At 45.9% G+C, this 26384-nt stretch overlaps 1 protein-coding gene across 1 annotated transcript in view; it reads left to right on the forward strand.

The window, feature by feature from the left end:
- The first annotated feature begins 9284 nt into the window (after positions 1-9284).
- The window catches only part of LOC135373802 (uncharacterized), a 121451-nt gene continuing 104351 nt past the window's right edge, over positions 9285-26384 (forward strand). Inside the window, exons 1-3 of the mRNA XM_064606869.1 lie at positions 9285-9468; positions 12212-12332; positions 15613-15746. Coding sequence (XP_064462939.1) covers positions 9285-9468; positions 12212-12332; positions 15613-15746 — 439 coding nt within the window. The remainder of the gene's footprint in view (positions 9469-12211; positions 12333-15612; positions 15747-26384) is intronic.

A 26384-nucleotide genomic window follows, 5' to 3' on the forward strand; every position in this document is an offset into this window, starting at 1 on the left:
CTAACTGCTACTGCTAAACAGCACTGAGAAAAGAGTACACATCGAGGAAAAGACTTAGGGGCGACCGGTTAGGCGTAACCTCAGTGTCACCACACAACGCTACGAAATTCAACAGCTAACACAAGATGACAAGCACAAAATGATAGGCTCACAACACTAAACGTGCGTCAACAGGCTTGGTACGCTACGGATCACTGCACGGGGAAGAAGGCCTATCCGTTACGGCAAACATGCGAGAAAAGGCTTAACACGAGCGCGGTAACATCGGGCACGGCAAATCATTCACCTTTTTCCCCACGGCGATGGTGCGTCTGATCCCGACGACAGTCAAAGATCAACTGACGCAATGCGGAGACGACGGAGCGACTGTCTGCACATCCTCACTCCACGAGAGCCAGCCAAGACTCTCCTGAGACAGCGCAAGTGAGTGGAGCGCCTCCCCGCGGCCGCTACGCATGCGCACGCTCCTAGGGTGCTCTGCGCCACCAGCATCCAGCGGTCATCTCATCGCGGGTGCTCCTCGCTTCGGTTTCGCTCTCTGGTCCTTCCACTGCGCGCACGCGCTCCTAGCGGCAACGGGTGGCTTCTCTGTTTCGGTTTCGCACTCGTTTCTTTGCATGTGTTTATTTGAAAACGCTGTATCAAGGCAGCACGCACTGCGTGAAAATGTTTAGCTACCATGCTTACAATATTGTCCCCGTACCCACGCTTCGTGGGAAGAAGTGGAGAATGAATGTTTCAACAAGGAGAGTCCCGGCAACGAGGTCATCATCACTGCTTTTCGCTACGTGATAGACATGGTAGGCTTTGGCAATATAGGAGAGATCTCTCCCGGGCCGCTGCAGAAGACGGTGCGTTGGATCTACGCCCATTACAAGTACGTCTGTATAACGGTGCCAGAAGGACCCCTGGGACTGATGAGCGAATTTGTGAGCTCGGCCAACGCTGAATTCAACTAGATCTCTGCAGACATCGTGGACCTTCTCGCTCGTGCCATTGCTCATATTAAGTATGCCCTGCGGAAGCAGCGACATTTGCAAGCAGTCTACCTTGTACTTTGTCACTGATTTATTGAAATACCGTTTGGTTATCAAAATGCAACACATTGAAGAGTGAATAACTTTGATTAGACTCTGTGTTTTTTCACGAACACATCTTTATTGAATACATACAAAGACGTATCTTGAGTTGGTCGATAGATGCCTACACCCTCCCTGACTTGCCTGAAGAGAAATAGTGTGGGAAATCTTCATTGCAGCGTTGTCATTGTGCGGGTCACGGCACCAGCACGATGGTGGAATGGTCATTCTTTTCATACACCCATTCCGCTACCACACTGCTACGATGACCCGTGCTTCTCCTGTCTGCGAGAGAGAGAGCATGTCTCGACTAGAACTTTTATTCTCGATTATATGCGCGTGCATGAAGGACTTGCTCTTTGTTCCAGGGTCACTCAATCCCTGACGACGATGCCTCTCTGGCTCTCTTCCGGGTTTTCCGATGCTGTACAAAAAGGGAGTACTATCGCATGCGATACGCATACCGTTCACTGTCTTCTTCCTCAGCACTTACTGGCCAAGGCTCATTGGCGTCTCGGGTAACGACGAGTACCTCCTCCGGGTATAAAAAACCATCCACCTCCTTACCCCGGTAATCTTCCAGATGCACGACGAGAAGGGAGGTGTCTCTCAGCCAGGAAAGCTTACCGTATTCTCAGCTTCCATAAGGGAAGGAGTGTATGGCATCCACAAGATAGTGCTTGTCGTCGTAGGGGACCACTCTCTTTTTGAGTCTCGAAATGGTGTACATTGTTTGCTTTATGCTCTGGATGGTGCACTGCTTCTGAGCGACTGTCTTTTCATTGAACAGAAAATCTTGGTACACTTCGTGCAATAAGTGTTTCCTCACCATGTCTTTCTGAACTCCTTTCGCTCTCGCGATCTGTTTGTGTGTCCCACCCAAGAGAATGCTGTACATTTTAGCTCGAATGGCTACGACTTCCTGAATGGCACCACCTCCCATCTCGTCTTCGAAGTATCCCATCTGGTTCGCGTGCTCGTCGTTGAAAAACGGGTGGTCCGCCGGATAGGAAGACAGATCTAACTCATTCTCAATCTTCATCAGCTGCTCTTCCAGGCTTTCACACGTGAGAGAAAAAATTATGCTGTCCGTATCGCTATAGATCAATTGCACTGGGCACGTCAAGCGAGAAAAGAGCGACTCGTAGATGAAGCTGTACATTCGGACTTTTGATATCTCTAAAATGGCAAAGCCCACGTAAAGGGAGTGCGTCCATTTGATGCGACGCTGTTTCATATCGTACAAGATGCACTTGTCACTCAGAATGGGAAAATGCTGACTGTCGATGGAGCTGGCTTTTCGGAATGCGCTTTGTTTGTCGTAGGCTATACCGTACCTTTTCATGCGTCTCACATTTTGTATCGACGTACCGAATGTACTGTTCGACATGGTTTTGTACAGAAGTCGCTCGAATTTTGTGGTCGCTGCATTCCTCAACGCGACATTTCTCTGCACGAAGGTTCACAAAAAGGTTGTCTTGGCGGAACGAGAGGATGCTGTGAACACGTTTTATTTTTACGCCCAGCCTCACGTACAGTGAGAGCAATGTATAATGAACGACGTAGCGTTCCTTGTCGCTGCACGTCAGCAAGAGTTTCTTTGTGGGAGGGGCGTTTAGCACCAACGCGTCTTTCAAATGCTGCTGGTAGGGGGACAGTTCGTTCTCGTCCATGCACCTGTGTTCGCGTGCTAGGGGAAGATCCCTGGTGAGCGCGTGCAGTTCTTCGGGATATGACAAGTCTACCACATAGACGTAACCCACTTCCGAATCGTGAGGAATATTGAGAAAATCGATCTCGTTCCACCTCGAAGGATCGACCCACTGCTTCGAGCTGTACTTGCAAAGATCGAGGAATTTTCGTCTTGATCGTGAAAGAAAATTGGCGCGCTACAGGGAGAGAGACGCGTAGAGTTTCTCCATGTCCCTCGACAGGTGTGAGCTGTAGCAGCCTGAAAAAGGGTTCCCGTACGTGCAACCCCTTCGGCGTTTTCAGAGAGTAGACGTTATCCGCGAATTCTAGCGAGGCGTCCTACTTGTGCATCTGGAAATACTTGTTGAGTGTGTTACTTAGGGACATGGTTTGCGAATTCAAAGTGACGCCGCCGAAAGCGACTGGTGCAGCGTGATGCCAGCGAAGCGTCGAGCGCCTGAGGGAGCCCGAGGTTCCAATTCGAGGGTCTACAGGTAAGGCGAAGTCGTATCGCGATTTATTGTACGTGAAAGGAACGTTACATTCCGAAAAGGCTCTTGCCTTTCGTATCTGATATTTAAAAAATCGTTGCTTATGCCGAGATCCATCAGACCGACTTTATAGTGATTCGAAAGCTGAAGTGGGCTGTCAAAAGCTACCATGAAGGCGTTGAGTTTATTTGACGGATACTTATCTATGCTGGCGTTCAAGAGGAGGTGGACGTAGATGTCTGACGTCATTTCCCAATCTTGACCACGTTGCTTCTCGGAACCCAACTGTCGTATTCTCTGTCGTAACCGAACCAGTGAACCAAGGAGAAGCTCTGACCGTTCACTTTCTTCTTCCTCAGCGCCTACTGGCCAAGGCTCATTGGCGTCTCGGGTAACGACGAGTACCTCCTCCAGGTATAAAAAACCGTCCACCTCCTTACCCCGGTAATCTTCCAGATGCACGACGAGAAGGGAGGTGTCTCTCAGGCAGGAGACTGTGAAAATCTGAGGCGACCAACTCCCTTCCGAGCTCTTTTGAAAACATTTTCTGTGTAGTAGGACCCTCACTTTACCCCCCAATCTGAGCTTCTTTTTCACGGAGGGTACGACGGGCTTCCTATTTATCTTATTGAATAGCTCCAATTCGTTTTCGGGCGTGACTTCGGACGGGCTGATGCCCAATGTCCTGTGTCTGGTGTTGTTTTAGTCGCGCATGACATTGGGAAGCACGGAAACGAAGCGATATTTTCCGGTTACCTTAAAATAGCGGAATATTCTGTTGCGTAAAGTGCGCATGACCCGTTCTGCCTGCGATGCCTTGATTACAGGAGAGAAGGTGGAATACATGTGGGCCTTCTTTCATGCTAGGTACTCCTTGACGATCTGGTTGTAGAATTCCCCTCTTCTGTCGCAAAAGATGCGTGTTGGCGCGTTACCTCCCCGAAAAAGTCTTATCATGGCCCTTTTAATTTCGGCGGTGCGTTTCCTCTTGAGCGGGAGGGTGCACAGAAAGCAGGAGAAGGAATCGATCATCACGAGAATGTAGCGGTAGCCACCGTTGAACCTCTTGCATTTTGAAAAGTCGGCGAGATCCATTTGCCACACTTCGTTGATCATGAGCGCGATGATGCGTCTCCTATTAAACTTTGTCCTCACCGGATGGTGTAGCGTGTAGGCGTCCAGCTTTCTGAGAATGGCGAGAGCCTTGTTTTTGATGCGCTTTTCTATAGCTGTCCACTCCCCCCCAAACCACCCTCTGGTTTCTCATATCCCTCCATAAGTCGTCCACGCAATGGAGGCTTGCTGCTGCTGCTGCTGCTGAGGCTCGCGAGATTTGGGCAGAGAAATCAGGCGCAATAGTTTCTAGACTTTAGGGAACCGGGAAGGTTTCTTTCCAGTCTTACGTTGCAACAAATAATTGATGAGCTCCTAAACGAAGGAGTGCCTGATGGGCTTGCCCGACACAGAGACAAAACCTTCGCGATCCCAGGAAATAACCTTTTTAATTCTGAGACGACCCTTTCCGATTCCTCTTCGTCCACCTCTGGAGAGAGGAGCGGATAGTCAGTCATTTGTAGAGTGGTACGTCTTGCTTTTACTGTCGTAGGGATCGAATCCGTACTGCTTGAGAATGCGATACAGTGCCTGTAGTATGGGTTTCACTTTGACGTCGTCACTCTCCTTCGAGGAAAGAATGTTTCCGATGGAGGCCGTTACTGCAGTTCTGTTGGCCATTGGCGAAATGGTTCAACGCGGCGGAAAGCAGGAGAGGAACCACTGACAAAAGAACGCCCTGCCCTCGCTGCTGAGACAGGTAGCGTTTCAAACGTTGCGGATTCTTGTGAATCTTTTTGTAGGCGAGCCGACGTAAGAAGCGTTTGTGCTTCTCCAAACGCGCGAACGTGTCTGGAGCCAGTACTACCTTTCCGTTCAATACATTGAGACAAATTTCGGAGAGGTGTTCCATGTAGGACGAAGAAGAATGTCTCAAGACGTCGCGACGGCGCGGAGTGGGTAGAGTAGAGAGCACTTTGAGTAAAGTGAGGTGAGTGCGGAGATTCATTTCGGAGCGTCAATATATTGACTTCTCCCAGAAAGATATTGCTACACAACCTGTGATCCTCGTGAGTATAGTTGTGAAGATCAACGAGTACATAAGCGTGGCGCGACGACATCGCTTGTTTATGCGCGTCTAGAAAATGCTCCAATCTTTTTTTGCCAAATAGCTGTTACCCGAAATGTTACATCTGGTGGACGCTGCGCACGGTGCGCCACAGGACGACGTAACTGGCGTTGTAGGATATATAGTTCTAAAATGGCTACTGTTAAAAAAGATGTTTTGAACAAGTAAGAACATCGACGCGTTGGCATGGTGTGAACCCCGAATGAAAAGATCGGTCACCTCCTTCAAGGAATCAGCGTCGGTCATGTGATCGTCGACGACGATGAGTGTAGCGCGCGACGTGTCCCACTCTCGTGGTAGCTCCTTGGTAAATTTGACAGAGTCCCCAAATTCGTCCTGCATGCCTTGCAAAGCATATTTTTGCACGTAGAAGATTTGTGACGGAGGCTTGTCCACGACGCCGTTCAGCACGTTCGCAATGAACGTAGATTTACCGCACATGGAGAGGCCGCTTAAGATACAGCGAAAACGGTGGCGGGAACGAAAAGCTTCGGGGGAAGACATGTTGTGTGCGTGCGTACACGTTGCACGAAGAAAAAGAAGAGACAGACTCGTAGCACCGCTTTTATTTAGACGTCGTCGTCCTCTAGATCAGAACTGCGTTCCCAGTACCGATTATCCAGGCTGCCGCTAAGATGCGGTTGACCGTCTTCATCTTGTCCTGACACATTTCTTGACGTGCTTGCAACCATTCCAGGCGGTGTACTTGAAAGGCTTCCGCCACGATGCCGCGAATAAATTTGCGAAGTTCTTCGTTTTTTGTCTTTCCTCGTCGGCGAGAAATGCAGGAGAATAAACCACATATGACAAGAGATAAACTGATGTTCTGAGGCTGGAACAACACACAAGGGACAGATACAAACAAAGCCTCAAATCTGCCTAAGTCCTAAATCCTTGTGTGTTGTTCCAGCCTCAGAACATCAGTTTATCTCTTGTTCAACAGGTGCCGCTTGCGTCGATTTCCGTCGTGTGAATGTGTGTATGAGTGAGCAAAAATGTAAGAGTGAAAGGAGGGTGAGTGAGAGTGAGTGGCTGGTTTGTCGTCCCTTCAGATGACGCACCCCGAAAGTCGCTGGAGAGGCGTGTTAGCTTAGCTCAATTGGTAGAGCCCTGGACCGGCAGTCCAGTAGATGTGGGTTCGATCCCTACAGCTGGCTAACCTTTTCAGTGACTTTCATCTTTCACATATGACGTTTTCCACGTATCGGTCAGTATGATGACGTGAGCATAGTGAGTGCTGCCTTTATACAAATAAACACGCACAAAGAAACGCGCAACGAAACTGAAACCACCCGTTGCAGCTTGGAGGGCGCGTGCGCGCAGTGGAAGGAGAAGAGAGCGAAACCGAAACTGGGAACGGCCCGCGACGAGATCACCACTGGATGCTGGCGACGCAGAGGGCGCTAGGAGTGCGCGCATGCGTAGCGGCCGCGGCGAGGCGCTCCACTCACTTGCACGCTGGCTCTCGTGGAGTGAGGATGTGCGGTCGGTCGCTCCGCCGTCCCTGTGTTGCGTCAGTTGATCCTTGACTCCTCGGGATCGGACGCACCGTCGCCGCGGGGGCAAAGATGAGTCATTTGCCGTGCTCGATGTTACCGCGCTCGTGTTAAGCCTTTTCTCGCATGTTTGCCGTAACGGATAGGCCTTATTCCCCGTACGCGCATGTTTAGAGTTGTTTAGCAGTGACCCGTAGTGTACCAAGCCTGTTGATGCACATTTAGCGTTGTGAGCCTAGCATTTTGTGGTTGTCGCCTTGTGTTACCTGTTGAATTTCGTAGCGTTGTGCGGTGACGCTGAGGTTAGGCCTAACCGGTCGCCCCTAAGCCTTTTTCACGCGCTCTGGCATGCCTAGACTTGTTGAGCAGTGTTGCAATTTTACCTGCCGCTAGTGTCTTGTTTGCTGTCTTTCTCGCATAGAGCTATGATGGTGGCGCCCTCTCGTGTGATGCCTTGCAACTAGGTGGCCAGCTGTCGTCGATCTCTGCAACTACCGCCCGTCAACAAGCAACATGGTGGTCGCTGGTCACTCGGATGTTCCGGAGCGGTTTCTTCGCCGCGGCATCGTGGATCTTCGAATAAATTGCTTCTCTCCACTCTATTTCTATCTATTTTTTTTATGGACACAGGTTGCCTCCGACACACAGCTGGTCTGGGCACGAGTTAGATGCTCCGCAATTAATGAAACGCATTTATGACTCCCTGGAGGGTGCTGATTAATGTGGGGGGATCCCATTTAACTCTAATTGCTAATTAAATCGTGTTTAGACTAAGTTGTGTGTTGGCGGGTGTCCATTGTTGTACTATGGCGAGTGCGGAAGTGAGCTGGCGCTGTCTATGCAGCGTTTGCTGGTTTTTGATGCGTGTGCCCGAGACATGCTAGTAGAAACCGATAAGGATCGCTGTCGTTGTTTCGTTGGCACACACCTGGAAACTGGTTTGTGAACCCGCACAGGTATTCCGTAGCACTCTACACTGCTTCAGTGAATGAAAATTCGGGTCAGAGTACAGCTGACGACGATTCTCCTATGAATGTTCCCTTTGCTTCCTTTCCTTATTCGTTTTTTTTTCGTCGCCGATACTTGTGGAAATAGGGATGACAGTTACCTAGAAAGTTAATTAGACAGTTGACGTATGCTGTCTGCTTTGCGGACGTAACGGGCAGCGTGTTGGTTCTTCTCAGTACGCGAAGCTCTCCATCTTTTCCGCTGGCGCAGAACCACTAACGATATCCCTTTCATATGTAAAAACGATAGCATACGATGCACTGAACTCTCTAGCTTATATCTTCTAAAGAAGAAAAGAAGACTTGCACGCCGTCACATCTCACGAAATGTTTTCCATTTCGTGAGCGGATATTCCATATCTGTGCGCGTGCTGACACACTTTTCACGAAACACAAATATGTAAACAGGTGAGCGAGAACGGGAACTCAGTAGAAGAGAGTGAGCCTGTGGTCTGTGCAACGTATACTATTCCTTGATATGCTCAGGACATCTGAACTTGCGGTGTTGCTCTGCCAAGGGGTCGTACTAGCTGACTAGCGAGTGTGCTAACGTACTTGGTGATTGCATGCCAATTTGCAGAAAGGCCAAGGTGTATGATTCTGCAGGCTGAGCTCATAGACTGTTCCCCTCCTTCTTGCTCTTTCTCCTTGCAGCTCCTTGTGCTTGCTTTTCCTCAATATTGGCAGCATACAGATTAGTGGCAACTTCATATAAGCGGATCGAGGCGTCGAGTAAAATTCGCTCATGTAAACGACGTTGAGTCGAGCTGAAGCCACGCAGAGTCGAGTAGCGTCAACTCGACAGCGGGGGTGGGTTGACTCGCTCGACGCGATCACCGAAGTGCATGTAAATGCGCTCGGCCGAATTCTGATCGAGCGAACTGTGCGACCGAGTCCATCCTATCGCCGCGTCCGAGACAGCCATACGGTCAGGGCAGGCCAGCACAGGCGGGTCCAGAAAGAGAAACTGGAAAACGCACTCATTGCGACCGGCTCCCATTTGAACGACTTCTTGTAACCAGTGTCGGGTCCAGTTCACCTCGAATTAGCAGCAATCTGAAGCCGCTATGTCAAGTTTATATAAACGCGGCTACTGATGTAGGCCCGCTGTATGAACAGCGCAGTGGTGGGGGAGGGGAGTATGTATTATTTTGTCAGAAAAAGTCGACCAGTAAGGGCGGCATGCTATTTGTCACGCAAATTGACTGTTTCCGAATTATTTCGATTTACGTTCGACGTAGCTTGCTGATTCGAGTGCCGGGAAAAACTGTTCCATCTCTCCTGCGCAGTTCACTGTGCTGCTTATTCTGCGTGACTCAATCAAGGGATGTTACGAGATGGCGTCAAAATGTCCCTGTAATTTAGGAGATTCTGGTATACGTCTTACCTCTTCCAGTGTGATCGAATACAGCAGGACTTGTGTTCCGGAAATACTCGAAAGACAAAGATGTGACGAGACGTTCCTTCTTGAGCATTTCTTTAAGGACATCAACGCCGACTGTGGAACATCGAAGCCAGTCTGTGAGTATCAAGTAAAAAAGAATGTCAGGGGCATAAAACATCTTACATGGCTTTTGTCAACAATTGTGTTTCTAAATCTAGTGATAAAGTTGCCATATTTCACAAGCGCTCCTGCCCCTGCGGCCATTATCGTCCCAATATTAATCGACAAATTTGAAGTCTACTTTTAATTCCTTTATTCTGTAATATTTATCCTAATAAAGCTGTTGGTGTGACCAGCCTAAGGCCATTCATACCACCATGTTCAACAACATGACACTCACTGCTGGTAACAACGACAGGTAGGTACTTTGCGCCGAATTCAGAGCAACATTGGCTTCACTCTTTACATAAGATACAACACTTTATGAAATAGTTAGTACCTATATACAACTCGTGAATGAACCTCTCGTAACACCCAGAATGTTGGACTATTATTCAACTCAAAACCCTCAGTAAACACATGAGAACATGAGAAAAAAAAGAACGAGACAGCGTTCCGGATACCCAGACAATGTATACAACTGTACCACTCCGACCATGACAAAAACGCCTTGACCATATTCTGCAAAGCAGAAATGACTGCACAGAAATTAGAGACCTTATCTCTACGAAATAAAAGTACCGCAAATACTTTTCCGGTATTTTCGTGCTACAACGCTGGGCGACCAGGCGTATCTGTCGATGGTGGGTTGTTTAAATTCCTGCAATAACCCAACATAAAATATACAAGTTACACATAAGATAACTGTCATCGTTTACGACACAACATTGCACGACTAATTCCCTAAAATTATTTGTTTATTTCTTAGTTAAAATAGCAGATTTTGAGCCAGTCGTTATTTAAATCCTAACCCGTTTTCTAAAATCCGAAGACGAGTAGAGTCGAGAAATAAATCGCAAGTGTCTTCTCTGCAAATGAGTCGAAATTAGAAGTATACGCAGTTCTCGAAAACTTATGACTGCATAAATGAGTGCATAAATATTATTAGATGTGAGAACAGTGAAAAAAAAACTGTGTTAAGCAGCTTCTGCGCCGCGCCGCTAAACACGATGGCGGAAAAATAAGCGCCGTTATTTTGCAGATTTATAACTCTTACTTCATGACCGGATATATCCGCCACAGGGGTTAACCGCCACGGCTTATATAATCTTTGCGCCGCGTCTCCTGTACGTCCCCAGTGTTATGCGCTGAGCCCTCTATTGGCTTCAGTCAGCATACGCTATTTCAAATAAACGCTATGCCTCCAATCACCACACTTCACTCACCTGTGTGGAAAGCAAATTCGGCACGTATGAGGCCTGCTGGTGTATTTCTGAGTAGGCAGGTTGTTGCATTTTCACAACATGCCCGTGCGTCTCTTGTAGATGATCTTGGTGGAAACATGTGCAATGCAGAATAACAGTGTTCCATTTGATATGCTTGAATCGAAATACATTGGCCAGATGGCAAATTAGATACAACAGCTTAGATACAACAGTTTCACTTTTTGCCGTTTTTGGAAGCGATATCTCCCTAGTTTTAGAAGATATTCTTGCGAAATTTTTAGTATGCATCCTTTAGTATGCATCCAGGCCAGTAGGACAATCGCAAATTTTGGTGCGCAGGTCGAACGCTCTGTGATATAGAAAGTGGCGAACATGCTCTTTAGTGGAATTTTGTTCGAAATTCGACGCGTGATTTCGCTGGTTGTAGGTGTCCCCACTGCATTTGATATTATTTATTTCCATATTTTAATGCTCTTTCATTTTATCATTCAATTTATATATTATCTACCATGCGTGTGTCTCCTACACGTATCCGCTGAAACAGGCAAACGTTTAGACATAATTAAAGAAAAAACACGGAATTTTACGCGCCCGTTTCCCGAATAGGCCCCTTTGTATTTCAATTACGTTTTGCCAATACATTGCCAGGCCTTAGACCTTTTGTCTACTACAGGAAAAAAAGCTGCTTCAAAACCTGCACACGCGCGATAAGCGCGTTAAAAAATGGTCCTATAAACGGCGCTTGTACCTGTCTGAGGGGGCTGGCGGTATTGCTGGTTGGCGGTTCTCTGTCGTTGACCTGTGTGGTTGCAGGACGGAGTGTCGCCAGTTAAGTATGAAAGAAGGAAAAGTTTGACAGGGAGGAAAACTAAACGCGAGCGCAACATAACGTAACAACACAATCACTGAAAGGTGATTTACCGGTGTAGATGTACAGAGCTTCGTTTCCTTCCTCTGAGGCGACCACGAGAGCTGTTTGTGCTTGCAGCATGGTTAATATTTCGTAAACATGCTCGAAGGGTATACTTACCGGCATTTTCATGACCGCCCGGCGAATGCCAATTGTGCACGGATGCCCCGACTGGCAAGTTCGGTGAGAGTTGCACGATGTCAACGGTACGTTCAACGCAAGCGATGTCGCAATGTGTCACAGACGTGGAGAGACTACCCCAAAAACCAGCGCCGTCCGCCTAACTCTAACCCCCAGCAGGACGCCGACTGGTGCACGCAACGTGATGCAACGTCATCTTATTGCGTTATTTTTCTCGTTGTTAACGTTTCGGTGGCGCTGTGGATAAGGCTACAGGCAATTAACGAGGGCAGCAAAATATAAGCGGTTTGATCCGCCACCGGGTTTTACCACTGATATATCTATGTGGAACAAGTCAAGCTGGGAACAGGGGATATTCAGGGGATATTCCCTAGGCAAGTTATCAAAGGCGGACTCATGCTTTGTATTTTGAGTACCCAAATATATCATACTGTTCGTTTTCAGGCTTGGAGTGCAATCAAAAAGCAATATCAGATGCGGAAGATGTGTGCTTGAGGAAATACGAACAGGAACACGGCATCATTTCTAGAGGGCTGATGTCCGGCAACGACAAACGACTGTGCTGGTAAGCACTTCGTCGCGTGCGTCCGGCGGTTTTACAGCGGCATTATGATAAATAAGAAAATGCGTGAACAATTTTAAATTTTGCTGAATGATTTGCTTATATGGGCCAAATGTAGGAGCAGAACTCTGCAGAATGCTTGACACCCCCCTGTGCAGGGCAAAGACTTTGTTGTTTTAGGTTCAGACACCTGTCGATAATGATACTTCAAGCTGCCTACGGTTCCTCATAAGCCACTGGCAGCACTCCAACCCAGTAAACCATATATATCCCAGGTACATCCTGGCGATATCGCAAATTGGATGTTAGGATATCCATGGGAGCTTCACAGAGAGCCCGTTTACGTAGAAAGTACATCCATGCGACCGCCAGATTCCTACTGTTTTCACATCCCAGAACCGTCGCATAGACATCTATTTTGGATATTTGGATGTTCCGGGGATATTTTAAAATTTATGCTATTTTTGCGTTGAATCAATTTGAAATGATAGTTATTGATTGCTGTAGTAAATAAATGCTGCACACAGTAATTAAACAAAAAGGCATCTACTTTGGGCAGCACACCCCGCTTGTGGAGGGTTCACAGCGACCTTTCGGCCATAATCGAAGACCAATGCAGACCACAGGTTAATAAATGTGCTCCCGCCTTTCACCATATCAGACGCAGGCTCCCTTTTTGGCCCCTCCACCGCGTAGCGGATTTCAAGAGATACCAGAGCGAGCATATACTGAAATACAAATTGTTGGAGTACGTTCGTCAAGTGTAGCGTGGCGTATCACATTTGCAACGGTGACAACGTCTTTACAGTTAATTTGTGAGTCTGCAAACCATGTCGGCTTATACCTGCGAACGTTCCTGACACCCCATCCTAGCAGCTATTGTGTTTTTAACTCAAGCTACCGCCTACAGTGTGATTACTTGGTAAATAACGTAATAAACCGCAAAAATTTCCCCATTTGCTTACGTCATGCCACTAACGGTCACGTGTCGTAGATGTGTCGGAAAAATAACGCGCGATTGCTCCCTTCTTTTTACATCTACCAGATGTCCCAGGGATATACAAAGTAAGACACTTTTCGAAGTCACATTGTGGACGTACAGGTAACATCGCATAGACGTGGCGGATATGTGCGACGTGTGCGACCTTTGTGGGACGTACCTAGGATATTTCTGGTTTACTGGGAAGGAATTACGGTGCACTGCTAGAGAGGACAACGCGCTGTGGGGTTTAGTTTGGAGAAACATTAACGCGAATACTTCGCGTCATTTCACCAAGCGCCCTGGCTGTCGGGTCCAGCTGAGACTTTACGGTTGCGTCTGCGGAGAGGAAAGAATCCGCTAGTCTCCTCATGCCTTGTGGATGGGTGGATGAATAGTCGCTTTTCCCGGTTGCAGCGCCATGGATAGCGCTGGAGTTAGGCAAGCGCCATGGGATGCGGCTTTTTGAGGCGGCCGCACATTCTGCGCGGAATCTGTTATGGCATGCGTTCCCTTTGTATTTAATTTTCATTGTTTTTACGAATGCAATTCCTAAAGTTGCTCAGTTACAGGTGGTTGGACAATACAATCCTGGGTGCAATGTCTCCTCGCGTCTTCCAAAACGATTTCAGACTTAAAAAACTTCCAAAACCGGCAGGTTGCACGGGTGCATTTGCAACAATGCAACTCTACGACCATATGAGGCACACACCGGGTATAGACGGAAGTGTGTGCATTAACTCGCAATATGCAGCACACGAAGCAGACAATCCGGTTGTCTGCCTAGCGTCCTGTCTTCCTTCAACACCATGTCTACGTTTCATCCAACCCGAGTCGCTCGCATCAGCACTCTTTCAGCATCCATTTTATTTCAATCGCAGGAATCGCACACGCTCATACATGCATCCTATATGTATTTCTTTATTTTAAATATAACCTACTACTTGAATGGGATATACAACAAACAACTGCGCGTTTACAGGGCATGTCAGTATGAAGTATGCACAAAACACATTACATACCGTTGCACACAGCGCAGTTCATAGCGATCTTAACGCACATCTGGCTGTGTTCTCTCAAGCCTCATATTCGCCTGCGAGCAGAAGCTAAAAGCATCGGTAACAACGTAGGAAAGCGGAAATACCTTAAAAACGAAAAAAAAATCCTGAAAATTAAATCCCCAAAAAGCGCCAATTGCTTGACATTCATCACGCACATTCTCACGCTTCGACGTTTGGTAACAGACTGATGAATACGTCGGCGGGGACTTGCAGAAACGCTTCCTCATAAGCCCTGTTGAATGTTGCACGGAATACAAAAACAATAGCTTCATGTAAGAGCGGTAATAGGAAGTTACCACGGCACATGCACTTTTGAAGAAATATTTACAAAAAATTCAAAAGTTTTCAAGGCGCTCGGATCATTATGTGGTGCGGCGTTGAAAACGTGTTACAACGCGCCCTCCTTGGCTAGGCGCCAGCGGCCAGCCTCCGCGACATTGGGCAACAGCTATTTGATTTGTTAGGAATAATTTTAATTACATATTTTTATTCAATTGTCATTCCCTTAAGTGACATATTTTTCAATACAATGCGTATTCTGCAATTTCATTTGTCCGAATAAGACCAGTTCCTCGAATTTGTTCATTTTCTGCACGTACGTACAGCGTTCTTCCTAATCATATCATTACTTAATTTTAGAATGAGCATGTACTGTCGGTCATTACGCCCATTCCTCCAACAACTGGCGTCTCACTTACTGTATTACCAACATGCCAAGCAGCATGGTTGATCTCGTTAAATCAATTGGAAAGCAGTTTCTCATTGATACCCATTAGAACAATTCTTCCAACTGACTTCTCATTCCTTGTATTGGCGGAGTCTGTGATACATAAACTGTTGAATCTCATTAAACCAATTACAAATCAGCCTTTCTCATTGGCACCCATTTAACCAATTCATCCATTCGGTTCGTTATTCCGTGGATGCGGTCTTTGCCACACAACGCCCGGTTTCGCGAAAGCAGCTTCACTGCAAACATCCAATTCAGTCAATGTTAAATAGTCGTCCTGCACACGTTGGACGAATTGGCAGTCCTATTTCTTATTGAATCTAATTAAAATTGCGGGAAGAATTCAATGTGATCACGTCTTGTATTCCCTGCAGGGTTGTGCTTCAATGTCACGTGTTGTCTGTCTTACAATCCAGAGCTGGTTTTTAATTAGTGCGAATAGTAATAGTAGAATTTATTAGCCACGAGAAGGTCCGGGTCATGTAACAGATATCTGTCTGCTATCTTTTGCAGCATGTTGGACTACAAGAAGAATTGTGTTCCAGACCAATTAAAACCAAAAGGTTGTGGTGAACAACTTCTTCAAAATTATGTTGCAAAGATGCAGAGCGAAATGAGATACCAATGTGCAGCATCGAACTCGATGTGTGAGTATAACCACAGGAAGGGCGCTGGCGCATAATGCATCCTACATGTGTTCGGAGAACAGTAGCTCTTATTACGTCGGTGGCAAAGGTCACCACATCTCAGGAGGAGTGTGTTCTAACTGGTTATAGCCTCTGCTGTCTTCCGTTGTCGTTTTAAGGATTGCTACATTTTTTATATCTTTTAATTTATGAAATATTATTATATTATTTAATATTAATATTAAATATTATTTAATATTAATATTTAGTTAATTAGTAATGTTGATCACAACTAAGGTGGTAGTGTGACCAGCATTATCGCACAGTTATTTACATATTCAACATGATGGCACTGACAATCGACCGAATTCAAAGAACCGTATCGTTAGCGCTGGGAATTGAGGGCGTGGCATGAAATTTGTGAGTGAGATTACTCCTTCGACACGCAACGCTTATCGGCAGGACCTGATCAGCGGTGCAGCTTGTGTTTGGAGAAGCGCCACAAGAAGGCCCAACAGAAGACGACGTTTCCCTGCTGGATCAGATGCGCAAACTGAAATCGTCAGTATAAAACCCAATAAGGCACATGAGATAAAACGCAGAAAATCAATGGCTCCACACTAGTGATAGTTCCAAGCAAATGGTGTATTTTCTGCATAGTAGTTTTGTTATTATTTCCTCTTAACAGTAGAGTTCTTTGATATGTACAAGGTGCTTTTTATTCGATACATATTTTATTAAAAAGCTGTGAGAGCAGCACTGATGTCATCTTCACAGGCGACTTATGCGGTCAGGCGGATCGTGGTAGGGCAGTGTGCGCAAGTACTGGACGAAAAATGTTAACTTCATTAATCAACGAAGTCATTGCATGTTTTCTGGGAAACGTCCATTACTGAAATTCATCGTCCTTATGAAACAGCCGAGAAGCGAACGAACCTTGATATATGAATTGACAAACGTTTGCTATGCAAGTGAGCCAAAACAAGAACTGCGCACGTACCTACGTACTCACTACGCCAGTGCCGTTGTTGTCGGCGGCGATTGGTCAACTTTGGGTATGGTGGCCATGTGGCGCCAGGCAGTGAGGTACTGGGGTTCTAATCCCAGTGTCAGTTGTGCTGTCCTGGTTTTTCGTGGGTTGTCCCTCAGACGCTGTGACATATATGTCGGTAGAGTTCCCTTCTAAGTCGGTCTAAACCTGACTTCCTGTTCACCGTCTCCGGTCTATACATGACATCCGGTATGAAACTTTCAATTACCCTTTAATTACCGAAGGTACCCTTAGGTTACGTGAGGTAATCTTGAATTTCATTTAATTCCTTTTAATTACATTTATTTCCTTTAATTTGTCTCAATTTCCCTTTAATTGGCAGTAATTACCTTTTATTACATTTAATTAGCTCTGGCCACACACGGTTACTTTCGGTAATATTTAATTTCATTTAATCTTTCTCTTAATTAGATGTACCTTACATTCATAACCTTTAAACTCAACTTTCTTGCTTTAATTACTCCGAATTACCTTCAATTATCCTTACTATTAAAAAACCTTCGAATACTTGGCGCCAATTTCAAATGGCTTACGTCCATTTACATTTACCCTCTTATATCCCTTCTACATGTCCACTTATAAGCAGGGGAAACGCTGACGACACAGACAACACGATCGGTTGTATTGTCTTTGTTTCGCCCCGTTTCGCCATGATTTTTGCAGATTCTAAAAAAACATCGAACATTGCTCCACTCGCTCGCACCCCCGGTTCCTCAGTCCCTCGATGCTATTAGTTTCTCAGGCCGCCGTTGTATATGGCGCTACGGACACGCGTCCATTAAATGCCTCCTTCTCAAATGAGTAATTTTTATTAGACCCTTTGAGTGGGAAATGTCATTTCCTTGGCCACCTTATGGAATGCGATATATGTCTGGTATCTCCGTTCGGCACGCGTCCCTGTGTGAGCAACGCCAGACTGCCTGAGATACGGTGCCTACAACGGCACGGTACTTTTCGTAGGAGTAGGATGATAGCGATGTTCATTGTATGACAAAGTGTGCTGTCACTAAACAGGTATCCTTTGCTTATTTTTTTTTTACAGCGTTGGAACCTGCGCGAGTCTTCCAATTATCTAACATAACCTAACGCAAGCGAGGCTCCCACCACAAATCGCGAAAAACCATAGACATCTATGCGGGAGGATTCACATTGACGTGTTTGTCTTCTTCCTCCAACTTTTTACCGCTTGGTTGTGTATGCACTTCGAGTTTCCTCATCTTGTGCATTCTAGACAACTCGCGCCGTCGCTACCGTTGCTGGACTGTAGTAAATTAACGCTACTCCAATCACTTAAAATACGTGGCTATCTCACGCGGATTACCTGTCGCTGTTTCTCCGCTATTCTGCTTTGGGCTGTTTAGCACTTCAAAATTTAACAACTAATACTTCAAGGTACGTTCATCTCTCAGGGTGTTCAATAAGGGCGATGGAGTTGAATAATGATTGACTCGGATAATGCTATGCCACATTTCGCGAAAAATATGTACAACAACTTTATTTTGGCTTTGGAAAGTGGGGAGGTTCATCGCCACAGGCGATACTCTACCCCATTGCCGGTGGGAATGTGGGGAATAAAATGACGAGCCCCTTCACAGTAACGATCGAAGTCCGATGGTGTGCAGAAACGTCAGAAGAGCTTTGAGCGCAGAGCGTTGCTGGGCTGGACTTGGCCAGGGACCAAGCAATTTCGATAGGGAGAAGGGGCGAGAGTCCAGCTGACGAAGAGACTCGGAGAGTATGATTCGGGAAGGTTGGTAGTGGGAGCAATGAAGAAGAATACGCTCCAGATCCTCAAGCACACCACAGTGGCAGCAGGTGGGAGAGTCAACTTGTCTCAAGCGGTAACGCCACTGAGCTGTAAAGGTCACATCGAGGCGCATTCGGTGGATTAATGCAGCATCTTGACGAGAGGTGTTTCGTGGCATGTGGAAGGCGAGCGTTGGATCAACTCTGCTCAACATAGAGCGGGGAATAATGTCGGTTCTCCATTGGGGGGAAGCCAGGGGTGTCACTAGGCTTCGGAGAATTGAACGGCGGTCTCCTCTTGACACTCCTTATCTTGTATGCTCTACATGAGTATACATTTTGAATACAGTATACAATGTACATTTTGACTGGTACATTGGTTATTGGGTATGTGTGTTCAGCGGTATAGAAATTTACAGGCTGTGCTGGCATTTGATGCACATGTCAACGCCGTTAGAAATATTTATACCTCTCAGGGTGTGAATCGCCTGTGCTATAACTTGTGCAGTCTTGAGTATACCTCCACAAAAGGCGAAATGTTTTTGATGCCTGTGGGAGACTAGAATTTATACCGCAGTGGATGGTATTAGTAGTTTATACCGCAGAATTGATACCGCATACTTTTTATAGCAACAATGACTCCCAGCAGGAAGTTGTGTCCATCCACACAGATGGATGCGGCGGCGTTTTCCGCGCACGTCCCCGCAACTTTGAGACGCACCCGACACGGTCTCGCTTCCTCAGCGCTGCACATTTCAATGCGATGTAGAGCCCAGAGGCTTCGCTTTCGAATGACGTGCAGCATCTCTATCTGAGGCTCGCTCTTCGGGCTGTGGCTGATAACTTGAATTGTTTAACATTTTGCACACTTATTTTAAGTATTTCGCAAAGAAATATCGTCTAAGGTCCACTTGTCCCTCTTGTCCAAAGTTCATTCTCACTGAAGGCTTTTGATCTCCACAAGCACTAAACAAAGAGACGGGTGCTACTGCGACGTGATCTCACGGTCGTGTGACCGAGTTGACTATATATCCAATTGAAGGACACCAGTCTTGCATCTCCAGTGTCACGGAATTCCGGACTTACAAAGACGAGACTATATAAACGTGTTCATTTTGATAAACTTTTACCCTGTGTCGGTCTGATTCAAAGGCTGTTTCACGTCACATATGTTGGCACAGTCACCAAGCATGGGTGTGAACCGCAGTGAAAAAGTGTGTGCACATTACGCCACATGTAAAAATATGTGGGAAAGTTTCTACCAAACACGTTCCAGGCAGCACTACTGCTCGTAGTAGTAGTATTGGCCTGCGATCAATAAAGCATTTGATTGATTGGGCCATTGGGCCATTATCTCAAGGAAGGGTACCTATAGCATAGGTTGGGTAACGGATAGTGATATGGTATACTGCGGCTTCGCCAATTGTGGCGCCGCCTTCACTGGTGAGGCTATCTTGCTAGAGATGTTGCCTAAATTTGTTGATGTCGTACATATAACGTGCTGCCGTAAGTCACTCACCATTCTCATTAAGATGCTGCTATTGGCGTGTGTATTTATTAACTAACTCTGTTTAACTGTGATGATGCTGTCTCTATAAAAAGTTATGTGGTACAACACGTCCTGTAAGTCAAGGTTCATAAAATACTGAACCTATACACATAACACAGAAGTCCCTACTATACCATCAGCTAGCATAGGAGCCTTTCCATCGGTGATCTGTGCCTTACACGTGGTATAAAAGGGGCATAGACTGTGTAATGAGATATACATGTTACTGGTCAGCAGGCCATCATGTTCGCTGATTGTTGCTGAGTGGCGCCCGCGCGGACCCTAGCCCCCTACTCCTAAAGGTGTTATCCGACCATGCCGAGAGGTTGCGAGGTGAAGGGGAGAAGCCTTGAACGGTGGCGGTGAGGGTTTTGTGATGGGGGGTTGGGTTGGTCAGTGTGTTTCTTTCAATAGGACCATCAGCCTTGTGGCCTGTATATCTGGCATAGCTTGGCATTTGGGTCCTGAAACTCACGATGACAATCTTCTGATACGGCGCGAGTTCAGGCCCAGCTAAGAAATCGCATGAAACTCGACATCACGTGTTGGTGAGCTCGATCATGCCACATTTAGCGCACTCACCAGACAACATCGCACTTGTAAAGAGAGCAGGTGTGACGTTATCTGGTTAGTGCACTAATATGCGGCGTCTGACACGCCACGTCGACCTTCACGTGAGTTTGGTATTGCGGCGCTAAGGGTTAGATTAAAATACTATGTCACTCTAGTTTGCACACCAAGCATACAAGAGGGCACCAGAAGCATTCTGGTGTCAGAGCAGGCCACTCTGATGTGGACATCAAAAATTGCTCGTCAGTAAGTGTGCACATCAGGAGAACGTGACATCACCAGAATCGTCTGGTATCGCACCAGACAGTTTTGATATACACATTACCAACACCCCAAGAGTTTAGGAACACCACAAAGCACCAGAATAATCATGGTGTTTTTCAGTCGGGGGTTATCATAACTCTGGCAGCTCCCTGCGTGACTATGAAGTGTGGGTGACCAATCGGAAGACTCATTACGTAAACCTGAAATGGGTAAAACTTCTTATGCTTTGATCAGACGCAATAAACGTGTCGGGACCGGCTGTCCCAACAGCCATGAATAACAATCTCTTTCACAGGAATATCTGATACTGTGCAGTGGTCACACACCTCTAGAAGGATGTCGTCGTTCTTTCTCCAGAAGGCAGTGTCATATCTTTCGTCAGACATTACCGAAATTAACAAACATCATTCAGGGACATATTACTCAAATGTACATGAGGGAGTGACAGCGACCACATCCTCGAAACCATAGAACTAATGAGTAGAAACATCCCTGCCTCCCTTCTTCGTTTGCGTGGTAACAGCTCTTTCCGAAATCGTCGAAATCTCTGTTGAGGAGATTTTGGAGAACCTAAAAGATAATTGAGTCATCGATGTCAGAAAAATTAAAATATGCCAAAAGTAATGATCTCACTTTCAATAGCCCCACTTTTCCAGATAAACTGAAAGTATGCTATATCTCTACCGATCTACGCCCCTATTTGCCAAACTCCCTCAGGTGTTTTAAGTGCTATGGCTTCGTCCACCCATCCGATGCTTGTAGAGGATCTGTTGCTGTGCTCTATGCACCAAGCAGGACCATGATTTCAAAGAGTGTGGACCCAAGCAGCACTCCAATATTGGATCCATATTTTCTGCCAACACTGCCAATATTGGTCCAATAAGGACTGATAATATTGGACCAATATCGGGAGTGCAACCGGGCTCCATATTGTACCAATATGGGCTGCCCATATTGGCAGGCCCATTGTGCGCTAATATTGCCAATATTTCTGTGATAATGCCAACGGGGAGTCCGTGTAATAATAAAACATTATCCGGTTTAGTATCCACCACTGATATTACTTCTCTCTGCTTTTTGCTTTTTCATCTCTGCAAGTCTCATTGATCCCCACGTTGCATACACTTATAACACTGCATCGCCCCAAAGCGAAGAACAGGCGCGACGCCTGTCTTGCTGAAGGACACATGCAATCGTATTATCAACTGTAGGATGGGACAAGCTAAAGCTTGCCCGCAGCACATTTCAAAAATAGTACTGCTCTCGCCCTCCAAACGAAGAGCAGGATTAACCTAGTGCAGGCAATCCCACGAAACTGCCAACTGTCCCTCAGGAGCCTTCGTTGGTATCACGATAGTCTATAAACCAAAAAGTTCCAACACACTCAGGGAGTACGAAGGAGCGAAACACTTTCGTAACGGTGACGGACATACGCCTCTGCTACTCACACTTGTTGCAGTAACTTGAAAGCACCTAACTTTACAGAAGAGCCATCCCTTTCTACCAAACATTGTGTTTTTTTACTTGACCTAGCCGCAATTCCGTTATCATTAGAAAAACCAGCGACATTTTAGCCCGTACGAAGCGTCGGTTCCGACTGTCACGCATGCGCAGTAGTTGTACGACGCGTGATTTCGCTGAAACGGCCATGCTTACTCTCAGTCGGTTCGACCGATTGGCATTGGCATCGCGAAGCAAGATAGCGCCTGCTTCCAGAAAGTGGAAAGTTGAGTTGTCGAGTTCTAGTGAATGTTACAATGGGATTGCCACGTATGTTTACTGTTTCGAACAATGTCCATGATCTGCGGGAAGTTGTTGGATGTAACGACGTATTCAATTGGGCATTTTACACGCATCAACGTCCAATCTTGTCGTTCTGCTTCGGCATTTTTGCAACGCCGGAACGTACCATTTGCTGCATTTTCAGCGAATATGGGGTTTACACTGGCAATATGGGGCCCATATTGCCAGGATTTTCCCAATAATGGCTCAAACAGGGCAATATGAGGCCCATATTGCCCAGTTTGAGCCACTGTTGGGAAAATCTTGGCGAAACGGGTCCCGTGTTGGACCCGTATCGCAGTTAACCAGCCAACATGGGCCCAATATTGTGTGCTGCTTAGGGAGGGCCACATCACTGCGTCAACTGCCCAGGTGATCACTCTTCGTACAGAAAGACAGCATAACAGGAAGCACAGAACTCTCACCCCTTCTTCAAACGCCAGCTTCTGCTGCTGAAGTGCCTCCCCAGGGAACACATGGTAGTCAACTAGACGTCCAGACCTGTTCTAGCCCTAGACTTTAGGGATAGTGCCCAAACTAGACGTTGACTAGACGTCTAAAAGTCTTACCATTATTTAGACGTCTAAAATTAGTGATTTACTAGACATCTTGTAGACATTTAGTAATTGACGTCTAATTGTAGACGTCTTGTAGCTGGCCTTGTATATACCACATATTAGAAATCATCAAGATTTTGTTTTATTAGCTTTTTAAGAGGTGTGAACACATTCATACATCAAATACAGCCACTATATTATAAGAGGTGGTCCTAAGCTTAGCTTTCAGGCTTACAAAACTGAAGTTCAATTGCTACGAAACATATGCAGGAAACTGAATTACTTGATGGCAGAGTTAACATAATTGTGGTGTTCAAGTTGTCCGTGAACCGGCCCTGGTGACCGAGTCTGTTCGCCTTCTGATCCCGAGATCGCTGGTTCGAACCCGGCCAAAAACACCAGCAACTTAGTGCCAGGATACAGGTTGCTTGGACATGCCATCTTCCACAAGGGACATTAAATACGGTGTGTTGTGTGGTGAGCTTTCGTTGCGTGGGCAATCCACAGACCGACTGCTGTGGCGTCGCTCATGATCTCAGTTGTCTCGCAATGTAAACCCCAATTGTTATTAAGTCTTCCATGCTGGTATCTGTCCACAAGAGTCGTCACAAGAAGTCTAAAAAATGTAGCCAAATGCAGAAAGGGAACTGGAATTAGGAGGGTCATCCAAAAATAAGTTTCCCCGATATTTGTTATTCAAAGGAAACACCACTAGGACAAACTGAATGGTGTAGTAGTTGGGTGTGACATCCCGGCACTGCAGATGTTGGTTAATGGAGTGCCGTTCACCTATGTGTCAGGCATTCAAGCATGGATGTAATATTTCCAAGTACGTCTGACTATCCTAGTAAGGAAGAGTTATCCTATTTTTCGTTGAAGAAAAAAAGAGTGCTTTAGAGAATATCCACTGACAGTTAACACCTGTTTATACAAAACACTTTACAGGCATTGAAATGGTGTGTCCTCTATATAGGGTCGTGAAAATCTGCACAATGAACAGTACAGTGGGAGATCAGCTATAACACCACGAAACGATGTTTCTTTTCTGAAATTCCGAGAATTGTTAACGGAGACTGGCGGGTCACTGGTACTGCACTCTGATACTAATGGGAACAAATTTCCTTCAGCTTGGTCAACGAAAGTTATGCGAGATGGGGGCCACATTTGCTCGGTAACGTTCGTAAAGAGCAACGAATGAATGCAGCTTGCATTTTCCTTCAATGGTATCAAGACGGTCAAGATGAATTTCTTGGAACAATTATTATTAATGAAACGTGGGTGCATTATGCAAGTGCTGAGACAAAATACCATAGGAAGCCATGATGGGTGCCCGGTGAAAGCATTCTGAAGGAGGTCAAACTCGCGTTTTCGTCTGGAAAGGCTATGCCGACAGTGTTTTAGGACTATCGTTGTCTGCAACTTGTAGATTACCTCACATGCACAACCACAGTAAATGCAAAGATATACTGCGAGATCCTGGGAAAGCGTCAAACTACAATGAAAGAAAAACGCACAGGACTTGGAAGGGTGTAGTACAACCACGTCAACGCTGTCTGCACTCGTCTTGAAAGACTCGGGATTTGTTCCAGAAATTCATCTGGAAATTTGCCAAAGAGAGAAAAAGTACACAAGCGAGCTGGTACAACGTTGAAGTAGGAAGCATCACCTTGAGCATGAGTAGAATGAAGTATACAGGAGACAGACAAACGTGAGTTTCCTTTTCGTGAGCTTCCTGTATACTTCGTTCTCCTCGTGCTCAAGGTGATGATTCCTACTTAAATGAAAATTTGCCCAATCTGCTGTTCCATCTTCCTCTCAAAGCACCCCTCGGCAGTCACCAATTCGCAAGTGATCATGAAACACAAATTGATCAGGTGAAATGCAAAGTGAATGCCTTACTTTGTAAACAGGGCATAGCATGGCACAGACAACGTATTGAATACTTAGTATCACAGTATCAAAAATGTTCAGCTAAATAAGGTGACTATATTAGGGAGTAACGTTGAGCTCTAATCTGTACATAATTTTTTTCAATATTGTGCTATAGGTTTATTATTTTGTTCACAGCAGAGGAACTTTTGTTGGATGATCCTCATACATGAAGGAAATTCCTTATTTTCTTACTTTCCATCACACGTGTGTGGAGCAGCAAGTACAATCTGTTTGCAAATGATCATACTGAGGTAATAAAACTGGACTCTGCAACAACCTTCAGAAACTATGCATGAATGGACCACATTAACTTTGTCCAATTATATTATGACCAAATGGATAGTATGTATGCTATGTGAGTTGTATGCCCATATATTGTAACAAAAGATCAGTCAGATGAAGGCAGTCTGACTGAGGTACGTAGATAATTTAAATAATGTCCATACATATGATGATCCGAGTGTTTTTGGCTCACTGACATGCATATACACTGACAGCATCCACAACTAGAAGACATTACCAGAATCTAAGTGCTGTGAAGTAATATTTTATTTTTCTGAGTGTATATCTTTTTTTCTTAACGAAAGCCCGCATTTGTTCGGGGCAATGTCTCTTGAACTAGCGTTCCTGATGGCGTTACCGTTGCTGGTAAATGTAAATTTTGTACGTTAGTGACTCTCCTGCACAATACTACGTTACACCAACTTAAAGAAATCAGCAACTAAATTACTGAATCACTGAAACGTCAATAAAAAAGTCGACGACTCCGACGAATCGTGCAGCGCAGCACTATAAACTATAGCTCCACAAACACAGAAGCACTTTGCACGTACTGTGGGCAGCAGATAGCAGATGTTTGTTTACTGCACATAACATTTTCCCACAAGGTACACAGCAGCAGTAAAATGGAATCTGACGTGACTCAGGGATTTCAGGACACTTCAAAAAATCTTGAAACTGCCCATGGTATCTCTTTGAAACCGCTGAACAGGCAATGCGCTACATATTAGGCACACCTGTAGCTCAGTAGCAAAGACACTGATAAAATGTTTGCAAAAAGAACAGCGATTTTCAACACACACATCACAAAATACGACACTCGTCGCTGCAACAACGATGGCGATGGCATGATGATGATGATGTTGGTGTCACTTCCGCTGGATTGGCATATGTGTTATTTAACATTTAACCTCCACCACCCAATTATA

This window comes from Ornithodoros turicata, unplaced genomic scaffold (assembly GCF_037126465.1).
Source record: "Ornithodoros turicata isolate Travis unplaced genomic scaffold, ASM3712646v1 Chromosome32, whole genome shotgun sequence".
Classification (NCBI taxonomy): domain Eukaryota; kingdom Metazoa; phylum Arthropoda; class Arachnida; order Ixodida; family Argasidae; genus Ornithodoros; species Ornithodoros turicata.